The sequence below is a fragment of the Urtica dioica genome, chromosome 8 (genome assembly GCF_054948205.1).
Source record: "Urtica dioica subsp. dioica isolate 48M chromosome 8, U.dioica_male_clone48M_v1_H2, whole genome shotgun sequence".
NCBI lineage: Eukaryota > Viridiplantae > Streptophyta > Magnoliopsida > Rosales > Urticaceae > Urtica > Urtica dioica.
Window position 1 is genome coordinate 15720877 of NC_142763.1, and position 19982 is coordinate 15740858.

At 42.9% G+C, this 19982-nt stretch overlaps 1 protein-coding gene across 1 annotated transcript; it reads right to left on the reverse strand.

The window, feature by feature from the left end:
- Positions 1 to 364: 364 nt before the first annotated feature.
- On the reverse strand, positions 365 to 19340 carry LOC149388430 (protein DETOXIFICATION 14-like). Its single transcript, XM_089622429.1, has 7 exons — positions 19140 to 19340; positions 18900 to 19076; positions 11944 to 12488; positions 11510 to 11596; positions 11016 to 11072; positions 10165 to 10609; positions 365 to 454 (listed from the first exon to the last, which is right to left on the reverse strand). Exons 1-7 carry the CDS (start codon positions 19338 to 19340, stop codon positions 365 to 367), a joined length of 1602 nt encoding a protein of 533 aa, XP_089478555.1.
- Between the last annotated feature and the right edge of the window lie 642 nt (positions 19341 to 19982).

A 19982-nucleotide genomic window follows, 5' to 3' on the forward strand; every position in this document is an offset into this window, starting at 1 on the left:
TGGGGTTATACGAAATTTCACCAATATAAGGGCTGGCGTGCGAAAATGGAAAGAAGGCGTTATCGTCATGTTTTGAGGTCATGGAAGATGAGAGATGGGGAGACTGCAAAGGAGTACCATAATCGAACCTCTGACATGCTATCCCACGTTCCTTTTCTTTTGGATGATGAAGACGCGATTAGTGTGTACTGGAATGGGCTTTCTGTTGGAAACGATCTAGGGTTTAAGAAAAAGTTTAACGCTTCGTTAAGCGGCGGAATTTTAAAAAATTTATTTTTCAAGTAAAACAGTTTTTACTAACCTAGACAAAGTGCAAGTACATGTAAATAAAACTAATATGAGCATAATAAATTTACTAAGCTCTTTAGAAGCTTGAACGTTGATGAGCAATCGTCACTCTGTTATCTTCATCTAAAGATCTTCCTTGAAATATTCTCCTCCTAGCCATCGTCGCCTGCAACATTACAATATCTTACACGTGTCAAAGTCCACAGCTATTAATAATTGTTGTTACGTTGTTTTGTTGGCTTTATTTTTTAGTGCAAGTGGTATGGAAAGATGTCGGATGTTATGTTTCTTCTTCTGGATTGACATCTTTCCTCGTATGTGCAGACAGTATTTCAGGCAAGTTTCCAGTTTCGACAGATTGCTTCGCTGGTGATTTATTGCTGTGTTATTGCCTTGCTGCTGTCTTCATTTCAAGATATCTGCCTCGCTGGAGCCTTCATTGCAAGATATCCTCCGCTGCTATCTTCTTTGCACGAATATTCTCTTTGATGGAGTCTTTACGTTGAGATATTCGCATGAGGCCGGGTAAGGAAACCCGAGATATCTTCCAGGATTGTCCAGCTGCTATAAAAGCCGTGTGCTCTCCCTTAGCAGCCTTGACACTTTTGATCAAACACTCAGAGCTCTTAGACGTGCAAGACCGGCGGACTGGGAGGCTGTGTGTTTTGGTTTTAAGTGGTGTACTCTCTCAAACACTATTCTACAGATTGAGTGTATGTGAGATTTGGGTTCTTGTGCTTTTCGTGATTGAAGGTTCACGTGCTTCTGAAGACTGAAGGTCAACCGAGCCAGGAGGTTGCTCGAAGGGTGGAATTGAGACGGAGCTCAAATTCAGGGGGAGTCCCTGTCTAGGTGATCACTGGTAGTAATAGTCTCTAGGTTTTATTGATTTGTTGATTGTAATCAGATATAACCTTGTGTGTAATATTGACTACAAGATAGTGAAAATCCTTTCCACTGGCAGCGTGCCCCCAGACGTAGGTGTGTTTCACCGAACTGGGTAACCATATCCTGTGTACTTTATTTCTGCACTTTTGTTGTTTATCCATATCTGTGTTCAAGCAAGTTGTCGGACACATTGTCAACACATTGTGTGCGACATCTTGCCTTTGCAACTAATCAGAATTTCAATTGGTATCAGAGCAGGCACCTTGTTCTCTTAGGTGGTTTCCTGTATTTTCTTTCTGATTGCCTATTATGGATAGTTCCCGAGAAGGAGGTTCTGTCAATCGCCCTCTAGTACTCGACGGAACCAACTATGGATATTGGAAGGCACGCATGACCGCCTTCTTGAGGTCCCTGGATAGTCGAACATGGAAAGCTGTGATACATGGGTGGGAAGCTCCTGTGACTACTGATGACATAGGAGCCCGTACTGGAACCAAGCCGGAAAAAGACTGGACCCCCACTGAGGATGAGGCGGCCCTTGGTAACTCCCGTGCTCTCAATGCTATATTTAATGGTGTTGATAAAGATGTTTTCAGGTTGATAAATACTTGCACTACTGCCAAAGAGGCCTGGGAAATTCTCGCTGTTGCCTATGAGGGAACTACAAAGGTCCGGGAACAAAAACTTCAGTACCTCACAACCAATTTCGAAGCTCTCATGATGCTCGAAGACGAAACTGTCGCTGAGTTCAACGTTCGCATTCGTGATCTCGCCAATGAATCTTATTCTCTCGGAAAACCCATGACAGATGAAGATCTTGTTCGAAAAACCCTGAGAGCTTTGAGCCCCAGATTCAAGATGAAAATCACGGCCATTGAGGAAGTTCATGACCTAAAGACGTTGAAATTCGACGAATTAATGGGATCTCTCATGACATTTGAACTCTCTCTTCCTAAGGTGGAAAAGAAACAAAGAGGGATGGCCCTCAAAAGTTCTGTTCATGAACCGAGGGATCAGGTATATTCAGACTCTGACAATGATATTGATGATACTATTGCTATGCTTGCAAAAAACTATGGCAGGGTCATGAAAAGACTTAATCAGATGAATGGGAAAAATGTCTCACAAGATGTCAAGGACAATTTCCAACAACGTTTCCAGAAAAATACTTATCCTCACAGGAATAGTAAAAGTGGTGAACGATCTGGGAAAGGCAAAGGCATTCAGTGTCACGAGTGTGAAGGATTTGGACATATTCAGAAGGAATGTCCCAACTTCCTCAAGAGACAGAAAAAGGGATACAACGCTACTCTTTCAGATGAAGAAGATGAAGAGAGCGACTCAGATCAGATAAGTAATTTTGTAGCCTTTACTGCTTCTGTTCATACTCATGAGTCTACTAATGAATTTGGTGAGTACTCTCAGAAATATGTTCTTGATGATGAACTATCTGACGATGCTATGAATGAAGCCTACAATACCCTTCATACCAAATGGGTTGAGGAATCTCAGATTCTAGACAAACAGGGTGCTCTCGTCCTTACCCTGACTGAAGATAAAGCTAGACTTCTGGAGACTATTGTGGATCTAAAGAAGGAAGTCAGTCGTTTGAACGGCGAACTCGAGCACATGACTAAAACTGTTAGAATGCTGAACTCTGGGACTGACAGTCTTGACAAAATCCTCACCATCGGCAAACCCGCGAAGAACATGAAGGGACTTGGATATACCCATGGCGCTTCATCATCCCAGACTACGTTCGTTCCCCAAAAGCAGACTAGCCAGATGTCACGAAACTTGCCTCAATCATCTGGTAACAACAAATTTCATGACATTTCTCGATATCATCAATCTGGACCAAACAGGTCTCCTGTCAACAGACCTCGCTGGGTATGCCATTATTGTGGAAGAAAGGGACATATCCGTCCTTTCTGCTATCGTCTGTATGGGAGAAATATCCGTCAACACAGGTCCATCCACAGAAATGTCTCCTCTCATCAACAACCTGCTACTCGGATGGAATGGAGAGTGAAGAATACCTCCTATCATGCCAATATTGCCTACACCTCTCTGAGCGCTTCCACCGGGAATGACTGGTACTTCGACAGCGGCTGTTCTCGTCATATGACTGGGGATCACACCTTTCTGACCAACATAAAACCTTACTCGAACTGCCATGTTACCTTTGGAGATGGAGTCAAAGCCAAAATTGTGGGTAAAGGTCAATTAAACTATCCTGGTATGTCTTGTTTGACTGAGGCTTTGTTGGTAGAAGGACTCACTGCTAATCTCATTAGTATTAGTCAACTTTGTGATCTGAATTTGCATGTCAACTTTACTCGTGATAAGTGTGTGGTGATTAATGAAGATCAGGATGAACTTATGCGAGGAAACAGATCACGTGACAACTGCTATATGTGGAACCCCGCACCTACCAGCAAGTGTCTCTTGACCAAAGCAGATGAAACCAAGCTGTGGCATGAAAAGCTCGGTCATCTAAATCTCAGAAGTATGCAGAAAATTGTCTCTGAGAATGCTATCATCGGTGTCCCAAATCTGAAGATTGTCGAAGGTAAAATTTGCGGTGAGTGCCAGATTGGGAAACAGGTCAAGAAGCCCCACAAGATGGTGCAACATCTTACCACATCTCGGGTTCTGGAACTTCTCCACATGGACCTGATGGGACCGATGCAGGTCGAGAGCCTTGGAGGGAAGAGATATGTGTTCGTCTGTGTGGATGACTACTCCAGGTACACGTGGGTTGATTTTATTCGTGAAAAGTCTGACACTTTTGCTGTTTTTGAAGCTCTTTGTAAGAAGGTTCAGAGAGAAAAAGGGGAGAGCATAGGCAAAGTGATCAGAATTCGGAGTGATCATGGGAGGGAATTTGAGAACATAAGCTTTGCTAAGTTTTGTATTGAAGAAGGGATAGCACATGAGTTCTCAGCTCCTATCACACCTCAACAAAATGGAATTGTTGAACGAAAAAATCGAACCCTTCAGGAGATGGCTAGAGTAATGATGTTGGCCAAGAATATTCCACCACATTTCTGGGCTGAAGCTTTAAATACTGCCTGCCATATTCACAATCGAGTTACTATTCGTCCAGGTACTTCCAGCACTCATTATGAAATATGGAGGGGGAGAAAGCCAAATGTGAAATACTTCCATGTTTTTGGTTCGGTGTGTTATATTCTTGCTGACAGGGATCCACGGCGTAAATTTGACCCGAAAAGTGATGAAGGTATATTCCTTGGATACTCTAGAAATAGTCGTGCATACCGTGTTTTTAACAAACGCACTAAGACTATAATGGAATCAATAAACGTGGTGATAAATGATGATGATCATGATGCTACTAACAGTCCTAATGATGAGGATGAAGTTTTTTCCAGTAACCCAGATGTCAGGACAGATGCTGCTAACTCCTTGGACGACATCTCCACTGGAAATCCGAATGTCAGGACTGATGCTGATGACAAAGTTAGCGACATTGTTCCAGATGAAGGCTCCCCTCCTGAGACTGAACAGAGAGTCCCCTCTCGAAGAATTCAGAAAAATCATCCTGCTCATGAGGTGATTGGCGAAATCAGTGAAGGAATAAAGACTCGTCCAAAACCTCCTGTTAACTACCGGGAAATGATTGGTAATCTCTGCTTCGTCTCTAAGATTGAACCAAAAAATGTTAACGAGGCTATTGATGATGAATATTGGGTTAATGCTATGCAAGAAGAACTGGTTCAGTTTGAAAGAAACCAAGTCTGGGAGCTGGTCCCCAAGCCTAACAATGTAAATGTCATTGGGACTAAATGGATTTTTAAGAATAAATCTGATGAACATGGTAATATAACTCGCAACAAAGCTAGACTTGTGGCGCAGGGCTATTCACAGGTGGAAGGTGTTGATTTTGATGAAACCTTTGCCCCTGTTGCGAGACTAGAAGCTATCAGACTTTTGCTTGGCATCTCTTGTCACCTGCAATTCAAGCTTTATCAGATGGACGTTAAGAGTGCTTTCCTCAATGGGTACTTGAATGAGGAAGTTTATGTAGCTCAACCGAAAGGGTTTACAGATCCTAGCTCTCCTCAACATGTCTACAAACTCAGAAAAGCTCTCTACGGCCTTAAGCAGGCCCCTCGTGCTTGGTATGAAAGACTTACCCAATTTCTTGTGCAGAATGGGTATACTCGAGGTGGCGTTGACAAGACTTTGTTCGTGAAAAAGGAGAATGGCAATCTCATGATAGCTCAGATTTATGTTGACGACATCGTCTTTGGAGGAATGTCAAGCAAAATGGTGGATCTTTTTGTTCGACAAATGTAGTCAGAATTTGAGATGAGTATGGTCGGCGAATTAAACTACTTTCTGGGTTTTCAGATCAAACAGATGAATGATGGTATCTTCCTTTCCCAAAGTAAGTATGCCAAAAACTTGGTGAAAAAGTTTGGTCTGGAGAAATCCTCTCACAAGCGGACCCCGGCCGCTACTCACATCAAACTCACTAAGGATGAGCATGGAGAATCTGTTGATCAAAGTCTCTACAGGAGCATCATTGGCAGTCTTCTTTATCTCACTGCCAGCCGACCAGATATAGCCTACTCTGTAGGTGTTTGTGCGCGCTATCAAGCCAATCCCAAAGCCAGCCATCTGGCTCAAGCTAAGCGAATCATAAGGTACATCTCAGGCACTGCTGATTTCGGTTTACTATATACCTATGATACTTCTTCTACGCTTGTGGGATACTGTGATGCTGACTGGGCAGGTAGCACGATTGATAGAAAGAGTACTTCTGGTGGATGTTTCTATCTTGGAAACAATCTCATCTCCTGGTTCAGCAAGAAGCAAAACTGTGTTTCCTTGTCTACAGCTGAGGCTGAATACATCGCTGCTGGGAGCAGTTGCACTCAGCTTCTCTGGATGAAGCAGATGCTCGCCGAGTATGATGTTGGACAAGATGTCATGACATTATTCTGCGACAACATTAGCGCCATCAACATCTCAAAGAATCCTGTTCAACACAGTAAGACCAAGCATATTGAGATCAGACATCATTTTATTCGAGATCTCGTGGAAGAAAAGAAGATCAAACTCGAATACATTCACACCGAGAAACAGCTTGCAGATATTTTCACCAAGGCTTTGGATGCTAACCGGTTTGAAAATCTCAGATCCTCTCTTGGGTTATGTGTTATTGATCAATAGCAATTATTGTTTATCGAAGGATTTTTTGGTCTTAACTTTTGCGCTAATCCTTCGCTGACCCTTGTTCGTGTTACTGGTGTGTTATTTTTCTCATGGGCCCATGTTTCTGGTTGGCCCATTCGACTGTTTTGCCGGGCTATATTGCCAAGTGTTGTCTCTCAGGGCCCAGGAACTTTCAAGGCCCACTTGAAGTTGCGACGTCGTTTTTCTTGCCATGTTCTCACTCATGCAGACGGTTACTCTTCCGAGAAAGAAGGGGAAGTTATTTTCTGTTTGAATTTCGAAATTTCTTATTCTTCTTCAGTGCTCCTAAGATTTGTTTCCCGAATTTGCTGTCTTACCCATTTTGACAGTTACCTTTGTGACAGTTTCCTCATTTCTTTTTCCAAAATGGTGGGTACAAGAAGCGGGATCAGTACCTCTACTCCCTCTGGAAAAGTCGAAGCCACAATGAGGAAGAAAAATGTCGGGACAAGAAAGCCCAGTGCTGAGAGCAACATGCATGGAGTTAGGGTTCGTGGTCTGAAACCCAGCATACACGCCGATGGTCAGGCCGGAGGTGCGATCGCTGGGTCATCAGTACCACCTGAGAATCCATCTCTATCTGCCGCCAGACGCACTATTCTGAAGAAAGCTGCTCTCTCCATCACAGACATCACAGGAGGAGTTAGTTCCAGCAGCTCGTCTGAGGAAGAAAGAAGAAGTGCTGATGATCCTGAAGAAGAAACCCCATCTGGTGTTTCCCCCGTCGAAAGCCCTCACAAGGTTGTAATAGGTAATCCTACTGTCTCTGCCTCCTCTATTGATAAGGTTTCGCTACCTCAAGAGCCTACTCCGGAAGATGCCATTGAGGGCATGTTAGGCTTAAGTAAAGATGTTTCGCAAGATGTGCCTGCATCTTCTCAGAGGCAAGAAAGAACATCCGACCCTATCCAGGATGTTGGAGAAGATATCCTTGCTTCTCTGAAAAGGAAAATTCAGAAAGATGATGATGTGTGTCTAGCCACTCTTCTCTCAGAGAAGAAAAAGAAGAAAAGAAAGCTGGTGGAAGAAGCTGCTCCCACTACCATCCCGGCTAAAAAGAAGATGAAGAAACCAGTAAAGATGGGTTTGAACAAGAAAAGGCTGAAGGGAAAGTCTGTTGAAAAGACAATTCCAGATGTTCTGAAAGACTTGGAAGAGGAAGAAGATGTTGCCCGTCCTGAAGGGATGTCTCTCATCTCCAGGAAAACTGTCGGAGGCCAAAAGCTTCCCAAGGATGTCCCCGCCGCTCCTCTAGACAATGTCTCCTTCCATGAGGAAGATCGTGTCAGAAAATGGAGGTATGTCTATCACAGATCCATTTTTCCGGAAAAAGAATTGTCTAAAGAGGCTCTGAAGATTGATGTGATCATGGAACTCTTGTCCGACGCTCAACTTGGGAAGACTGTCACTGGGATCGGTCCTTATTATCCCAGACTGGTAAAAGAGTGCATCGTGAATTTGTCCTCTGAGATTGACCAGCCCCATCACCCTGAGTTTGGGAAAGTCTATGTTCGTGGCCATTGCTTTGATATATCATCCACTGCCATCAACGAGTTTCTGGGTAGAGGAAAAATTGTCACTGCTGATCGGCTTCCTTCCTTGGATGAGGTTGCCAAAGAGCTCACCAACGATGATAAGAAGACATGGCCCACCAAGGGTTCCCTGCCGTCCTCAGATCTCTCGGCAAAGTATTCTGTTCTGTACAGAATTGGGATTGCTAATTGGGCCCCTTCCTCTCACGGCTCAAGCATCAACTCCGACCTGGCATGCCTCATTTTCCAGATTGGCACTCGGGCGTCCTTTGACTTTGGGGAGTTTGTTTTCAGTCACCTGGCGAAGCATGCTAAGTCCTATGCAGTAAAGCTTCCTATTGGCTTTCCTTCGATCCTGTCTGGCTTGCTGGTTGCTCAGAAGAAGGATCTGCTCAGGGCTGACGATGTTGCAGGTAAACCTCCCAGTGAACTCTCTTTCAGTCCTAAGTTGTTTGAAGGGAAACATGCCAGGGACCTTGTCATGCCTTCTGTCGCAACATATGTCCCGGCTGGTGGTACCATCAAAGTGGCTCCCCTGTCAGAAAATGCCAAGAGCGATATCCTCAAGGGCTTGATGGAAGAAGTTGCTGCTCTTAAGGAAGTCATTGCCATCTCCTCTCGTCGAAAGACTGCGTGTGAGCGTCTTATCTCTGTCATGACTCTTCCTTCTACCATGGATGGTGCGTCCTCGTCTCAACCAGGTCCTGCCACTGGGTCTCATATCTCTGAAGCCACTGAAGACTCTGATTCTGAAGATGATGTGTATGAGGATGATCAGGATACTATTGGTTGATTCGGTTCTGGTCTGTAATATTCTCTGTTCTAGACATCTTTTGCTTTTTTCCCCTTGTGCTTCAGACTGATATGTTTCGTTTTGGATCTTTGTAAGACAGCTCTATCGTACTTTTTCTGCTGAATGATATGCTGTTTTCCTAGTTCTCATTCCCTTTTCAGGCTTTTGTTCCTCCCTCTGTGTTGGTCGATCCTTGCCTTTGGTATCTTTTTGAGGCAATCAGGGGGAGAGGCGTCATGAGGTCATTTATTTTGACTCTCTTTCTGGTTTTGACGCTTGTATGAGAACTGGTCCTGGAAGTGCTTGCCTAAAAAATAGCCAAAGGGGGAGATTGTTGTTACGTTGTTTTGTTGGCTTTATTTTTTAGTGCAAGTGGTATGGAAAGATGTCGGATGTTATGTTTCTTCTTCTGGATTGACATCTTTCCTCGTATGTGCAGACAGTATTTCAGGCAAGTTTCCAGTTTCGACAGATTGCTTCGCTGGTGATTTATTGCTGTGTTATTGCCTTGCTGCTGTCTTCATTTCAAGATATCTGCCTCGCTGGAGCCTTCATTGCAAGATATCCTCCGCTGCTATCTTCTTTGCACGAATATTCTCTTTGATGGAGTCTTTACGTTGAGATATTCGCATGAGGCCGGGTAAGGAAACCCGAGATATCTTCCAGGATTGTCCAGCTGCTATAAAAGCCGTGTGCTCTCCCTTAGCAGCCTTGACACTTTTGATCAAACACTCAGAGCTCTTAGACGTGCAAGACCGGCGGACTGGGAGGCTGTGTGTTTTGGTTTTAAGTGGTGTACTCTCTCAAACACTATTCTACAGATTGAGTGTATGTGAGATTTGGGTTCTTGTGCTTTTCGTGATTGAAGGTTCACGTGCTTCTGAAGACTGAAGGTCAACCGAGCCAGGAGGTTGCTCGAAGGGTGGAATTGAGACGGAGCTCAAATTCAGGGGGAGTCCCTGTCTAGGTGATCACTGGTAGTAATAGTCTCTAGGTTTTATTGATTTTTTGATTGTAATCAGATATAACCTTGTGTGTACTATTGACTACAAGATAGTGAAAATCCTTTCCACTGGCAGCGTGCCCCCAGACGTAGGTGTGTTTCACCGAACTGGGTAACCATATCCTGTGTACTTTATTTCTGCACTTTTGTTGTTTATCCATATCTGTGTTCAAGCAAGTTGTCGGACACATTGTCAACACATTGTGTGCGACATCTTGCCTTTGCAACTAATCAGAATTTCAATAATAAAACATGGGAATGGAATGTTAAAATACCATGTTCAACCCAAAGCCCTGAATGTTCCAATTGCGACGTATTCTTATATTTAAATAGCTTATTACTAGTATGCCAATAACTAACAATATCAACCGGTCTATTCGATATAAATCATTTAAGAAATATAGATTATATCTTAAACGCCGCGAAAGACTAACCTTATTTTCCCAATTTGTGAAAATTATGACTAGAGAAAGAAGAAGTGATTGCAGAAATGAACCAAGCACAATCCCAACCCAAAGTCCTGTTCCTCTGAAGTCGAACCAAAATCCGAGTGTGACCGAAATGGGAATTCCGGCGAAATAGTAGGCTCCAAGGTTGACAAAGGCTCCCAAATCTTGCCATCCACATCCTCTGGCGATCCCCGAGAGGACACATTGTAAACTATCGAATACGACCCCAATGCAAATTAGAGCGGCCATTGAGGTCACGTATTTCACGACTTCCTCGTCATTGCTAAAAAGGTGACCCAAAACGCTACGGCCGACAAAGAGAGTCGAGCTCACGAGGAGAGCCTGTGAGACCGCAAGTGACATGACTGATTGCACGACGAGCCGAGCTGCTCGAGGGTCACCGCCTCCTAATTCATTTGCCACTCTCGTGCTATTCGTAAAACAAATTAAAACAATTTATAAAATAAATCTCTAGTGTTTGAACATGTTAAAAAAAAACATGATAAGAATCTGATGTCAGAAAAATATTAAGAGGCCAAACAAGATTTATAAGGTCACAAGTTACTCTTTGTCGAATTTGACTCATGTTAAGTGAGCTCAAAGAGTCAGCATCATATTATATTAATAATCAAGCACCAAAAATAAAAAGGTCACGTGTTTAATTCTCCATGCTATAGCAACAATTGTTAAGGACGTCCCACGTCGAATAGATAAAAAGACCAAACAAAACATATAAGGTAATTTATATATTATAGTTTTTTAATTTTTAATTTTTATTGAGCTACGTGATAGGATGAATAAAGATGAGTATGCCTCAAATAATTAACCGCAATTACCTTGCAGCCGCGCTAAGCCCTTCGGGTATTGTGTAAAGGGTAGTGATCGTTGATAAACTGTTTTAAAAAAATTGAAAGACAAATATAAGATATCAATTATTCATAAAGAAATAAATGTTGAGATATCTTTTGTAATAATAGTTTACAAGTTATTGACAGGATATTAAACTCGTGAGTCCCAAAATGACCAATAAAAGTGTACGGAGAATAAATATTAGGATAATACAATCAGAATTTCAACGGCGTACGTACATACTCTCAGAGAAACGTATACAAACCATATAAGCATGCAAACATAATAATTACATTAATGCTCAAAGTATTCCATCCTAAAATGCATACATATAATATATAGGTCTTTAACATGCAAAATTGAAATAGCCTTGGGAAAAAGAATTATTTATGCATGTGTTTGTAACGATTGTCCAAACCCAAAATAGTAGTAGTGTATAAATATATAGATATAGAGCGAGATATATAGATCGATGGCATACCATATTGACATGACTGAAGACTCAAGCTCGGGATTAGGAAGAAAGCCGGAGAGTAATATGAGAAGCTCAAATGACCACCACTCAAGGCTTGCAAAATATAAATCAAAAAAGAAAATAAATACAAAAAATTCGGAAATTAGCCAATTAAAACATATGAGATTGCTATACAGTCAACGTTTCGTAAATTTTAAATAAATAGCCATAAAAATGACGTGACATTCCTGATTTACCCTTTCACCGAAATAAAATAGTGAGGTATTTACGTCAATTTACACATGTATATACATGGACATTGCCACTTATCTAAGCTTAACGAAACGTTGACTATATATCAATGCGAAACTGTAAATATGACTATATACCTAATAGACTCAAATAAATACATAGTAAACTTATACGAGCTAATTTAACTTAAAAGGTAAAATGTATGTTACCATGCCATCACCGCAGAAGGAACAGCGAAGCGCAAGAACTCTCGGAAACCACAGAAAACCTCGAAAGAAAGTGGAGCCCGCGTGGGCTCGCACGAGGGCGAGAATAGCATGTAAAGAGACAACAAAGTCACGTTGAGCCAATAAGAGACACCGATGGACACAGCCGCTCCAAGATGCCCTAGCCCGAACTGAAACACGAGGGTCCAACAGAGCGCCATGTGGCAAAAGATAGAGGCGAGCTCGCTCGCCAACAAAGGAGCGATAAGGCTCTGCGATTGGAAGTATCGCGCGAGGGGTTGAACGGCTGCGTAGGCAAAGAGCGCGGGGACAAGAAAGAGAGCGAATCTCCCGGTTTCTTTGGATATTGACGGATCTTGTCCCATCCAAATCAATATTTTTCCCATAGAAATCCAAAGGAAAGAGAGATGGAGGCACGTAAACGCAAGGGCTACGATCGCTGTGTTTGTTTGGGCTCCGACCTTTTTGTATTGCTTAGCACCATAGGCTTGGCCGGAGAGAGTCTCCAACGCGCCAGCCATTCCATACTTGCCAAGTCAAATAATCTTCAAAAATTTAGTTTTTTTTTTCTTTTCATTTGTTTCACTTAAATGAAGGATTTTTTTTATGGCTGAAACCGGTTTGGTTCAATTTAGTTTAGGCCCGTTTTAGAAATCAAAATTAAATTTTTCGGTTTTCAAATTTTTGGACCAATAACTGGATCGAATTGGTCCAAATCAAAGTTATACAAATTTTTGGTTAACCTCATTTTAATAATCGATATCTAGTTTGAAAACCGATTTTAAAAAGCAGTTATCAAGGTCTGAAACTGGTTATCCAAATATCGATTATCCGGTTTCATAACCGGTGTCAGTTCAAACAAAGTTCTTTTCAAATAACTTTGTTCCAAATTAGAATAAAAATTAAAAAATCAGTTAATTAGTTTTAAAAATGGTTATTCATAACTAATTGTCTCTGTTCAAATTGATTATAGGATTTTAAAACTAATGGCATATATACTTCGCTATAGCACATAATAATTAAACTATAATTAAAAGGGTCTAGTGGTTATCTAGCCATATGAAACGTTAAATTTTTTGAAATAGCCAACGTTTCGTTAATTTTTTGTAAATAATCACGTAAATCTATTTACGCTATCAAAATAACCAAAAACGCAGAGTAATTTTTAGGGAAAATAACACATTTATACCTTGTGTTTTAGTGAAATGTCGAGTTTAACCCTCGGTTTTCAAAAATGTCGAGTTCATACCCTCTGTTTAACTAAAATGACGAAATTATACCATTTGTTGAACTAAAATGACGAAATTATACCCTGAAATGAATAACAACCTCACAAATCTCCCTTTCATTGATATTAACTCTTATATAAGAAAAATCGAATCAAATCTAAATCAGTACCCTAACTTTCAAATTCTCAATTTTGAAATAAAAATAGCCTTAAATTGAAATTAAATAATAAAACTCATACCTCATAAGAAATGACTTCATTCCGTGTTCGAATTGTAACTCTAAATCCTGGTTCGAATATGCGATTTTGATGACTATCAACTATCGATGTTTACCACTTTGCCTCTTTCTGTATTTTTCACGATTAAGAGACTGTTGTTTATTTTTTAGTTTTTAAATAAATTACATATATGGCGCGAATGAATAAAGATAATTGGTGTTTATATATAAATATTATAGTCAACGTCAATGAAAATTCAATAAAAAGAATATTCGTGACACTGTTGTCTATTTCAGGGTATAATTTCGTCATTTTAGTTAAACAGATGGTATAATCTCGTCATTTTAGTTAAACAGAGGGTATGAACTCGACATTTTTGAAAACCGAGGGTTAAACTCGATATTTCACTAAAACACAGGGTATAAATGTGTTATTTTCCCTAATTTTTATAGTAAATATGGCTATCTACGAAATATTTACAATTTTTTTTACTATTTACGGAAAATTTATAAAACGCTGATTAAAACTCAAACGCTTATCTATATGTGGCCTATATCGGTAAATTTTTGTATTTAAAATTGAACTATTTGATACCGTTTTTCCGTTATATATGTATATTAGCAAGGGCGGACCCACATGAGTCATGGAGTGGCCCGTCACCCCAACTTATAAAAAAATAATTAATTATGTGCTTTTTTCTTCTTTGGTATTTGAATATATTAAATCAAAAGGCCAAAAAGCCCAAAAAGCCTTATTTTAATGTTTTTTTGTTGTAATTTAACTTTAATACCTTATTTTATTGTAATTTGGTATTTTCTTATTTATTCTTCCTGACTTCACTAGTACCGTTCTACTCTTTTGCCGTGACTATTGAAGACTAGGCTTCAAATTGAGAATTTTTTGTTGGGTTGGTTTTTTCTAGATTCAGAACATCAACATCATGGATTTGGAATAGTGACTTGATGTGAGGTATCATTTTTTATTTTGAAATCTATCGGTTTCTTTCACGGAAAATCACAATAAACCCTTACCATAAGGGGTATAAATACTCATAAAATCGGAGTCTCGGCACATGACCACCATTGGCCCACTAATACAGCTCAAAGCTTTCACTTCTTCCACCATTTCTTCCTCCCGTCGAGAGGTGGCTCTCAGTCTTTGTTGATGATCCACGATAATTTTGAAGTTGGGAGAGTATTTGGCCGAGAGAATTCTGGGGTTGAGAGAAAAATGAGAGTTGAGAGGATTCTGAGTTCAGAGGATTCTGAGTTGAGAGTGAATTCTGAGTTCAGAGGATTCTGAGTTGTCAATGAATTCTGAGTTCAGAGGATTCTGAGTTGAGAGTGAATTCTGAGTTGAGAGTGAATTGAATTTTGATTTGTGTGAGTGAGCTATTTATAGGGAAAGCATGCCGCTTGTCGCAAATTCGCTTGTCGCTTGTCGCAAATCCGATTGTCGCTTGTCTCAAATTCGCTTGTCGCTTGTCTCAAATTCGCTTGTCGCGTGTTACAAATTCGCTTGTCGCTTGTTGAAAATTCGCTTGTCGCTTGTCCCAAATTCGCTTGTCGCTTATCGCTTGTTCGCTTGTCGCTTGTCGCAAATCCGCTTGTCGTTTGTCTCAAATTCGCTTGTCGCTTGTCCCAAATTTGCTTGTCGCTTGTTGAAAATTCGCTTGGTTTTAGTCATGCGTATTTTTAGCCTTTGACTAATTTGTCCTTTTATATTGTAACGTCATTTTTGCAATTTAGGCGTCGTTTTTACCATAAGAAAAAAGACGGTATAACATTAACCCCCCAGTTTTGCGTGCGACTTGTCGTGCGGGAAACTTTGTAGTCTTGTAGCCTCCTTTTTTTTTTCCTTTTTTTTGTTGAGGTCTCGACTCCGCGAGCTCTCCATATTTTTGTGAGAGGTCTCGACTCCGCGAGCTCTCTATTTTTTTTGTGAGAGGTCTCGACGCCGCGAGCTCTTTTTTTTTTTTTTTTTTTTTGAGAAGTCTCGACTCCGCGAGCTCTCTATTTTTTTTTTTTGGTGTAGCGCGGTTTTTGTGCGCATAGTTAGATGATGATTTCGGAGACGGTGTGGTCGGTTGTGCACCTAGTTAGATCTTGTTTTGACTCTCTTTTGTGGTGTCAAATGGTGGAATGAGAGTTATCTTCGATCTTCGTCTTTGAATGTTATACTGTGTTGAATATCTTGCTTGCTTTGATGTCTTTGACTTTAGGGGCGCCTTGCCTCCTTCCTCGCTGTTGGGCCGGACATCGTTGATGTCTCGAGTCCCTGCTCGCGTGACTGCCTCGTGGGCGCCTCGCCGCCTTCCTCGCTGTTGGGCCGGACATCTTTGATGTCTCGAGTCCCTGTTCGCGTGAGCGTCTCGTGGGCGCCTCACCGCCTTCCTCGCTGTTGGGCCGGACATCTTTGATGTCTCGAGTCCATGTTCGCGTGAGCGCCTCGTGGGCGCCTCGCCGCCTTCCTCGCTGTTGGGCCGGACATCTTTGATGTCTCGAGTCCCTGTTCGCGTGAGTGCCTCGTGGGCGCCTCGCCGCCTTCCTCGCTGTTGGACCGGACATGTTTGATGTCTCGAGTCCCTGTTCGCGTGAGTGCCTCGTGGGTGCCTCGCCGCCTTCCTCGCTGTTGGGCCGGACATCTTTGATGTCTCGAGTCCCTATTCGCGTGAGTGCCTTGTGGGCGCCTCGCCGCCTTCCTCGCTGTTGGACCGGACATCTTTGATGTCTCTGACCCGCGTGAGTGTCCCGTAGGACGCCTCGCCGCATTCCTCTTTGTTGGGTTGGACGTACTTGACGTCTCTGACCCGCGTGAGTGCCCCGGAGGGCGCCTCGCCGCCTTCCTCGCTGTTGGGTTGGACGTACTTGACGTCTCTGACCCGCGTGAGTGCCCCGGAGGGCGCCTCGCCGCCTTCCTTGTTGTCGGGTTGGACGTTTTTGACGTCTCTAGTCCCTGTTCATCATCAACCCCCCAGTTTCGCGTGCGACTTGTCGTGCGGGAAACTTTGTAGTCTTGTCGGCACTCTCTTTTTTTTGTTTTGTTTTATTATTATTATTTTATTTTTTTTAGAGAGTTCTTGACTCCGCGAGCTCTCAATATTTTTTGTGAGAGGTCTCGACTCCGCGAGCTCTCCTATTTTTTTTTGTGAGCGGTCTCAACGCCGCGAGCTCTCTATATTTTTTTTGTGAGAGGTCTCGACGCCGCGAGCTCTCTATTTTTTTTTTTGTGAGAGGTCTCGACGTCGCGAGCTCTCTATTTTTTTTGTGTGAAAGATCTCGACGCCGCGAGCTCTCTATTTTTTTGTGTGAGAGGTCTCGACGCCGCGAGCTCTCTATTTTTTTGTGTGAGAGGTCTCGACTCCGCGAGCTCTCCTATTTTTTTTTTGTGAGCGGTCTCGACGCCGCGAGCTCTCTATATTTTTTTTGTGAGAGGTCTCGACGCCGCGAGCTCTCTATTTTTTTTTCTTAGAGGTCTCGACGCCGCGAGCTCTCTATTTTTTTGTGTGAGAGGTCTCGACGCCGCGAGCTCTATATTTTTTTTGTGAGAGGTCTCGACTCCGCGAGCTCTCTATTTTTTTGTGAGAGGTCTCGACGCCGCGAGCTCTCTATTTTTTTTTGTGAGAGGTCTCGACTCCGCGAGCTCTCCATATTTTTTGTGAGAGGTCTCGACTCCGCGAGCTCTCTTATTTTTTTTTGTGAGAGGTTTCGACGCCGCGAGCTCTCTATTTTTTTTTGTGAGAGGTCTCGACTCCGCGAGCTCTCTATTTTTTTTGTGAGAGGTCTCGACGCCGCGAGCTCTCTATTTTTTTGTGTGAGAGGTCTCGACGCCGCGAGCTCTCTATTTTTTTTGTGAGAGGTCTCGACTCCGCGAGCTCTCTATTTTTTTGTGAGAGGTCTCGACGCCGCGAGGTCTCTATTTTTTTTTGTGAGAGGTCTCGACGCCGCGAGCTCTCTATTTTTTTTTGTGAGAGGTCTCGACTGCGCGAGCTCTCTATTTTTTTTTTGTGATAGGTCTCGACTGCGCGAGCTCTCTATTTTTTTTTTGTGAGAGGTCTCGACTGCGCGAGCTCTCTATTTTTTTTTGTGAGAGGTCTCGACTGCGCGAGCTCTCTATTTTTTTTTGTGAGAGGTCTCGACTGCGTGAGCTCTCTATTTTTTTTGTGAGAGGTCTCGACGCCGCGAGCTCTCTATTTTTTTTTTGTGATAGGTCTCGACTCCGCGAGCTCTCTATTTTTTTTTGTGAGAGGTCTCGACGCCGCGAGCTCTCTATTTTTTTTGTGAGAGGTCTCGACGCCGCGAGCTCTCTATTTTTTTTGTGAGAGGTCTCGACGCCGCGAGCTCTCTATTTTTTTGTGTGAGAGGTCTCGACGCCGCGAGCTCTATATTTTTTTTGTGAGAGGTCTCGACTCCGCGAGCTCTCTATTTTTTGGGAGAGGTCTCGACGCCGCGAGCTCTCTATTTTTTTTTGTGAGAGGTCTCGACTCCGCGAGCTCTCCATATTTTTTGTGAGAGGTCTCGACTCTGCTAGCTCTTATTTTTTTTTGTGAGAGGTTTCGACGCCGCGAGCTTTCTATTTTTTTTTTGTGAGAGGTCTCGACTCCGCGAGCTCTCTATTTTTTTTGTGAGAGGTCTCGACGCCGCGAGCTCTCTATTTTTTTTTGTGAGAGGTCTCGATGCCGCGAGCTCTCTATTTTTTGTGAGAGGTCTTGACGCCGCGAGCTCTCTATTTTTTTTTCATTTTTAGAGAGGTCTCGACTCCGCGAGCTCCCCATATTTTTTGTGAGAGGTCTCGACTCCGCGAGCTCTCTTATATTTTTTTTTGTGAGAGGTCTCGACGCCGCGAGCTCTCTTCGTTTTGCGGAAGGGTCCGTTGGGACGTTAATTATTTTGTTGTGCCGGCCTCGTCTTCTAGCCGAGGGGTCGTCAAGGACTTCATCTCGTCGGCCGGACTCTCCGTTTTGCCGAGGGGCTCCGTCGGGGGTAGTTTCACGTCGTGGGAGTTTTATCATCTCGTCGTGGGACTTCGTCATGTCACGCGTGTCCCATCGAGTGGTCTGTTAAGCAGGTCTGTCTAGGACGCCGTCTTGTCAAGCATGACTTATTGCTTTGCCGAGCGGTGCATCGCATCACTTTGATAGAAGGTGCGTGGTCCTGGTCGTCGGCGGGATGTCATGCGGAACGACTTGATGCGGTGCTCAACGGATCTTATTTCTTTTAATATATTTATTCTATGTTTATATTTATATATATATGTATTATGTTTATATATATATATATATATATATATATCTTTCTCTATATATATATACATTTTTTTATATATGTTTCTATACATTTTCACACATAATCTGTATAGGTATATATGCGTTTATTTTCTTTTGTTGGGCTCTCGTTGCGTGTGAGTCGGCGCACGAGTAGTTAGCCATGGACCAGAATCTCGGTGCGGGAATCCTAGGCGACGAGGTCGGCGGTAGATGAATCTCTGGCACAAGGTCGCGTCTTCGGCATGAATTTGGGCTCGCGGCCTCAATCAGGTTTTCGTAAGGGTTAGCGGCACGGAGACCTTCAGCGGTGTCTTCTGCGTGGGAATCTTTGGCGGCTCCGTGGTCTACGGCGTCTCTGCTCCAAGTGGGTTCGTCGGAGAAGAAGAAGGTGAAGACCTTTTTCTACACCGTCACGAACTGAGTCTCTGTAGATGGCGTTACGGACCAGCAGCGAAGGAGCTTTACGGTTGAGCTCCGGCGAGGAATGTTTCGTGAAGGTGTGACAAGAACGAACCAGTGGGCAGCGTTATTCTCCGCCAAGTGGAGAATAAAGATGAAATCTTCTTCTCTTTTCTTCTTAATTTTTCTTGAGCGTGTCTGTTGTTGGCGACGCAGATCAGCCGGTGAGTCCTCGGCGGGTTCCAGCTTGTCGAAGGTTGGGTTCATAGCGTCTCGGTGTCCTTCTCTGTGTCCAGAGGTGGGAGACTCGCCAGTCACCGCGCGAGTGATAGGTGCGTTTATTACGCGTAAAACTCCTATTTCCCAGACTAAAAACTAACGAGTCCTCAAGTGTTTTTGATAGTTTTTGTATGTTTGTGAGTGATTTTCAGGTTTAAAAGGTCAATTGGGTCTTGAGGAGGTTATTAGCGCATCATGTGACGATTCCGAACAATTTCAAGGAGATTCATACACATTTGGACAACTTGGAGCGAAACAAGGAACGACGTCCTCTTCGGCAGGATTTTGGGATTTTTAAATGATGATTCTGGATGATCCACTTCCAGAATTGGATAGAGCTCCCTCTTAGCTTTCCAACGCATGTTTATTTTCAGAAATCGGACATCGGAGCTAGGAGTTACGACCGTTTAAAAAACGGTGTGCAGCGAACCGGAAGCGCGTGGCGCGCGGACGAAAATTTCGTCGTTTTTGCCTCCAGAGTCGTACGCGCGAACCGCGCGAAGCTGAAAAAATGATCTGCGCGCCGCGCAGAAAAAAGTGCGCGCCGCGCGGTCCCGAAATCAGCTTTTTCCAATGTTGCGTTTCTGAGCGGATTTTGGCCATTGGATCAAAATGAAAGGTCCAGATGGC

Coding starts and splice junctions, on each gene's coding strand:
- LOC149388430 (XM_089622429.1), bottom strand. CDS start 19,340: ATGAACCCAACCTTCGACAAGCTGGAACCCGCCGAGGACTCACCGGCT. Junction 19,077..19,139: donor TTCCTCGCCGGAGCTCAACC/GTAAAGCTCCTT, acceptor GTGACGGTGTAG/AAAAAGGTCTTCACCTTCTT. Junction 10,610..11,015: donor GGGCTTAGCGCGGCTGCAAG/GTAATTGCGGTT, acceptor TTTTACGAATAG/CACGAGAGTGGCAAATGAAT.